At 45.6% G+C, this 5,881-nt stretch overlaps 1 protein-coding gene across 1 annotated transcript; it reads right to left on the bottom strand.

The window, feature by feature from the left end:
• Positions 1 to 864: 864 nt before the first annotated feature.
• On the bottom strand, positions 865 to 5,263 carry NR0B1 (nuclear receptor subfamily 0 group B member 1). The gene is made up of 2 exons (XM_075913276.1): positions 4,410 to 5,263; positions 865 to 2,180 (listed from the first exon to the last, which is right to left on the bottom strand). Exons 1-2 carry the CDS (start codon positions 4,957 to 4,959, stop codon positions 1,936 to 1,938), a joined length of 795 nt encoding a protein of 264 aa, XP_075769391.1. The 5' UTR covers positions 4,960 to 5,263; the 3' UTR covers positions 865 to 1,935.
• Between the last annotated feature and the right edge of the window lie 618 nt (positions 5,264 to 5,881).

Genomic DNA, 5,881 nt, shown 5'->3' with positions numbered 1-5,881 from the left:
TTAATATTATATGCCTTTTAAACTCTCACTGCATAGTCCTGGGCACTGGGTAAGATAAAAAAAAATGGGAATGATTTGCTATAGCAAACTATTCACAGTAGCAGAAACAAAATGCAGGACAATGTAGCACTTTAAAGACTAACAAGATGGTTTATTAGATGATGAGCTTTCGTGGGCCAGACCCACTTCCTCAGATCAAAAAGGATCTGAGGAAGTGGGTCTGGCCCACGAAAGCTCATCATCTAATAAACCATCTTGTTAGTCTTTAAAGTGCTACATTGTCCTGCATTTTGCTTCAGCTACCCCAGACTAACACGGCTACATTTCTATCACTATTCTAGTAGCAGAAAGGTGGACTACATAAGCTTACAAGTCTTTTTTTTTCATTTTCTGACTTTATGATTTGTCTTTGATAATATACCAATTAGCAGAGAGAGAACAAAAAGAATGTTGAAGGCACAATCAATAAGCTAAGACAAGCAAATAGGTTTAAAAATTAATTTTCCTTAGTGAGATGTGTATAAATTACTAAATACAAAGACTGTGAATGGCTAGCTAACTACAAAAGCAGCTTCTCCTCTCTTGCTATTCACACCTCCAGATCAGCTACCAGAAGTGGGCCTCATCCTCCCTGATTGGATCCAACTTGTCATCTCTAGCCTGATTCTGGCCTGCATAGTTATACCTGCCTCTGGAAATTTCCACCACATGCATGTGACAAAGTGGGTCTTTGCCCACAAAAGCTTACGCTCCAACACTTCAGTTAGTCTATAAGGTGCCACAGGACTCCTCGCCGCTTTTGTAGATTCAGACTAACATGGCTACCTCTCTGTTACTAAATACAGTGGACCAGATTCTGACAGCAGTAACAGTGATGTAAATCCAGACTAACTCCATTTTAGTGAAGTAATTTTGTTTCCATAGGTGAAACCAAGATCAGAATATGTACCACTGAATTCTAGTTTTTATAGCAAATGCCTAGAAGAAAACAAGTCGGTCTGTAGTCTACAAGCAATAAGAACTATTGGTAAAGGGTTTGCTGTGTTTAGAAGGCGGAGTTCTTTTTCCCTAGAGTCCAACATATGTTAAGTTTAATGTTTTTTCAGAAACACTGGAAGGACAAACTACTCTTAATCAATTTTGAAATATTCACAATACATTATCTAAGGGCTTGTCTACATGGGGAAATCAATTGGCATAGCTATTGTGGAGTAATTTTATGGTAATGAAAAATTATTTTTATTCAAGAATAATTACCCTGTTTTGGATGCATACTAATTATTCCAGAATAAAGGGATATTAGTTCACAATAGAGGGGCCACACAAGAAGATATTCCAGAATAATTTATTACACAATAGCTATTCTGGTCTGTTTCCCGTTGTACACAAGCACATAGGTAAATGATTTCCTTAACTATTCAACACAGACCTGATCCAAAGTCTAATAAGGTGAACACAAAGACTTGATGGACTTCAGCAGCTCTAGATAAGGCCCATAGTTCAACTATAAAGATTGCTGTGTCAGGTTTCTTATTTAATGTAGCTGAAATGTGCAAAGTAATTTGGCTCTCTTATCCTATCTTTAGCTCTTCAAATAAGTATTAAGCACTGTTGTAGTTTTACATTTTAAGAAAAAAGGTTACTCACTTTGAAAACATAACACAGATTAGAATGACCCTTATTCAGAGAATAGTCATCTCACTTTGGAAACTAAAACTCTTCATTAATGGTTGAAAAGGCATATATTTTCATGGCTGTACATCCTATTCTGAAAACAGTATGTCTAATAAAAATTAAGTGTCAGAAGTTGAATATTTTATTGAATACAAAAATACTATCTATGAAAAACAATAAGTTAGTTTATTTACATTATTTTACACTATTCTGCTCTAGGCCTTCCTTAGTAATGGACGTATTTGTTTCTTTTACACGCCTTTATAACTTTGCACAAAGCATCTCCAGTAGCATGTCATCCATGTTCACTGTTCCAATGATGGGTCTAAAGAATAGTTCAGCAATCACATTAGCATTAATAGATCTCAGTAGGGAAAGAACAACATTCAGCTTGGCAAATCTGGTGTGGTCCCCTTGATGAATCAGCCTGACATGTTCATTTAGAGCTTGCTGAGCTTCCCTCTGCAGTCCCTGGATATACTGTACACACTGCAACCCTGGCAGATCTGAAAGAAAAACAGGAAACTAAATGTCTGTTTATGAAGTTTATCTACAAAACAGATCATGGAAGTTGGCCATCCTGCAGCATGCCAGCTAATTGGTAACACATAAATGTCAATATTAAGTTTCTCAGATGAGAAACAGGCCCAATGTTTTGAATTACTTGTCTACATTAAAATGATTTAACCGGAGATTTTATTATATCCAACACACATGCAGATATACAGATTTTAACAGAGCAATCACAAATCTCTCATGTTGCTGTTCTGGACATGAATCTAAATTTGTTGTTTCATAACAAAGGGCAGCTCTGCAACAATATCTTTCAATACTTACATTTTTAAAAGAAGATACATATTTTGTAGGTGATAAAATATGGGCGCCTGGTATGGTTTGTTACCAGTAATGACCTTCAAGGTGCCAAATCATAACATGTAAACAGAGATAATAAAAGGAACAAGTTTGTGAACAACTTGTTGATCACTAGGAAATGCCCTATTCATATTAAAATGTCCTGCTAACAGCAACACAGGAACAAGCTTCAGATTACAGATGATAAGCAAGTTAATTCCAAGATGTGATAGGTTGTTGTCTAACTAAACAAATTAGGGAACTGGAGTTGTTAGAAAATTTAGTACCTTTACTTCTTGGTCTAGATTTGACAATTATAAGATTCCATTACTATGTCTGAGCACATCAAGCTATTGTATTTAAGGGAGATTTTTAAAAATAAACTTAACAAATCTGACTTTATTGTGAGATTACATGAAAATACTGCTTTTTGAACAAAATATGCATAAATATATGCAAGCATTCCTCATTTAATCTGACCAGATTTCTAAGTCTTGAAATTTGTTGTTTTGTTCTTTGAAAACCTTACTGATCAATCTTACTTTTCTAAACCACAGTTAACCACCTGGTTATTTACAGTATGCATTGGGGCGTAGCTGTTGAATTTGCAAAGTTTCAAGTAGTTCAAAAAGAAAACTACAGTGACTATTGCTTTTCACTAGCCAACCTCTATGCATTAACTTTTTATAAATGAGAAAGTGGACTGAAGGTGTACTCTGCGGAGGCAATTATTTAATATAAGATAAAAAGCACTCTAGCTAGTTATTAGTCGTGTATGAATTGTAACTGGAAAAACACTAAATACCTGGATGAACAGGAAAGGAGAGATTTTTCTAACAATTAAAAAAAGTAAATAAACTTACAACGCCTATCCCGCAAATCAGATCATTTAGCACCAGTTGCTTTCAGACTCTGAACTGGACAAAGAGCTCTCTACCTGAAAAGGACCCCATAGCATCACCTCCTATTCTTTCCCTAAGCACACAAAGGGCTTGTCTGCACTTAAAATGCTAAAGCTGTACAGCTTCAATGTAGAAAATACCTGTTCTGACAGGAGAAATTCCCATGGTGTAGTTAATGCACCTCCCTGCAATGCAGTAGCTTGGGCCACAGAAGAATCCCCAGGACTTAGGTTGGCTTAACTACTCAGACGTTTGGATTTTTCACCCCCTGGAATGATGTAGTAACCCAACCTAATTTAATGTGATTTGTCCTTTTCATGTGTGTTCATTTTTTTTAAATTGTATCCTTTGGTATATATGGTTGTGACTGTTTTCTTCCATTATTTGATCTGAGGAAGTGGGTCTGGCCCACGAAAGCTCATCATCTAATAAACCATCTTGTTAGTCTTTAAAGTGCTACATTGTCCTGCATTTTGCTAATTTACCAGGGTAGTCTCAACCAAAGTTTTTTTAATGGTTGGGACCTTGGATCAGCAAGGTGAAGTAATAGTCTGCCCCCTTCAAGGGTGGCCACTTCTCAGGTACAACAACCAAGATTCCCCCAGCTGATCCTAAGTCCCTGCAAGAGGACAGCTGGCAGCAAGTCTTGAGCACCCTTACAAATTTCCCTGGTCAACTTCCTCTAAAGGAACCAATCCTGGGCAACGCTGGCGAGACGGCAGCCTTCCCCATCTCTCTTTCCTTCCCGAGTGCATGGCACGCAAAGCTCCCTTCAACAGAAAATCACGCAAAAAGGCTCCAGCTTTCAAAACTTTCCTGTTGACTGGACTAAAATGCGATTCGCTTCTTCGTTCAGCCTCCCTCCTAGTCCCGCTCTCTCCTCCAGGCCGCAGGCAATGAACCCTAGAGGGGGAATGCCCTTAGGTGCAGCTGCGAACGGAACCCCCTTCTCTCCCCAAGGCTGCAGCCCAGGATACTCACCCGGGTTGAAGAGCACAGTGCCCTTGAGGTAGGCGTACTCTTTGGTGCTGATGTCCAGACTCCAGCACTTGGCCAGGAAGCCTTTGATGGCCTGGATCTCGCCGGCCGAGGGCAGCGGGTGCTGCTGCCGGTCCTGCTCCTGCTGCCGGCTGGTTAGTATCCGCTGCAGCATGCTGGGCTCCGCGGTCTCCACCGTCTCTAAGTGCACCCGCTCCTGGGCCAGCCCCAGCACCAGCAGCGGAGCCCAGCAGCTGCGCACCAGCACCAGCTGCTCGTCCAGCGGCAGCTCCTGGAAGCAGGGCACGCTCTTGACGAAGCGCAGGGTCTTCACCAGCACGGCCGAGGCCGCCTTGCCCGCCACCTGCGGGCTGCGCAGGGCCACGCGCCGCCGCGAGCCGCACGAGCAGCCCGGCCCGGGAGCCTGGGGCTGGGGCGGCTGCTGCTGCTGCTGCGCTGCCTCCTTCCGCTCCTCGCTCTTCAGGATGTTGTAGAGGATGCTGCTCTGCCTCCTGCGCTCCGTGCAGCAGCGGCAGCCGGCCACGCACGCCATGGCGCCGCCGGGGGGCTGCTTGTGCTGGGCGGGGAGGGGTGGGGGGAGGTTCCCCTCCAGGCTGCTGGGCTGAGCCAGACGGGGAGCTCCCACTGCTCGCCCTCTGCGCCTCCCTTAACTTATTTATAGCGGGGAGGGGGGGAGCGGTGCGCGCGCGGCGGGTGTGTGCAAGCCGCGCTGTGTCTCGGCGGTGCCAGGGGGCAGAGGCTCATTCCTGGCTGAAAAAGGGAGAGATGGAGAAAAATCCTCCTCCTGCGCTCGCCGTCCCTCCCTCCCTCCCCCCGGGAAGGGCGGTGGCTAGAGGGAGCCTGCGGGCTGCGGCCTTTGCGCGCCGGCTCCGGGGCTCTGTTCTCCGGCCTTAGCTCACGGGTTGTTCCCCGCCTTGCGGGTGGGGGGGAGGGGAAAAGGACAGCGCATTTTACACCCGCCCCTCCCCCCCCCAGCAAGGCAGGCTGGGGCGCTCTCTGAAGTGGGGAGAGGGGGCTGAGCTGGCACGCGCCTGGAAGACGGGAGGGGCCCCTGGCGCCAGGTGCCGCTCCGCACAGGGGGAGCGCTGCAGCGCGCTTGGTACCTCCGCGAGTTTGGGGAGGGGACCTAGGACTGTCTCTAACGCCGCGCGGAACTCCAGTCCTGAGGCAGGCTGGGGCGTGCTGACAGGCAGTTTTGTGCCAGAGTTGCCCACGGAGTCTTCCCCTGTCCCTCCCTGGGGCTCTTTCTCCCCCCCCCCCCCCCCCCACCGGGGGAATGACACAGGGTTGGGGAGAGGGTAGATTCCCTAAGGCAGCAGGGCACTCAAACTGTGGGTGGGGAACCCAGAGTGGGTCGTGACCCCCTTAGAACGGGATCGCCAGGGCTGGGTTAGAGCCCTGCCCTGCACTGAAGCTCTTGACCTCCGACTTCGGACCCCTTGCTGAATTGGTGA

Source organism: Pelodiscus sinensis, chromosome 1, assembly GCF_049634645.1.
Source record: "Pelodiscus sinensis isolate JC-2024 chromosome 1, ASM4963464v1, whole genome shotgun sequence".
NCBI lineage: Eukaryota > Metazoa > Chordata > Testudines > Trionychidae > Pelodiscus > Pelodiscus sinensis.
Note: the sequence above shows the minus strand (reverse complement) of the source record. Positions and strands in the feature narration are given on the sequence as shown.

Excerpts from the sequence above, each read along its gene's own strand:
- NR0B1 (XM_075913276.1), bottom strand. The coding sequence starts at position 4,959 with ATGGCGTGCGTGGCCGGCTGCCGCTGCTGCACGGAGCGCAGGAGGCAG. Across the intron at positions 2,181-4,409 it reads CACTGTGCTCTTCAACCCGG|ATCTGCCAGGGTTGCAGTGT; the intron begins GTGAGTATCCTG and ends TTTTTCTTTCAG.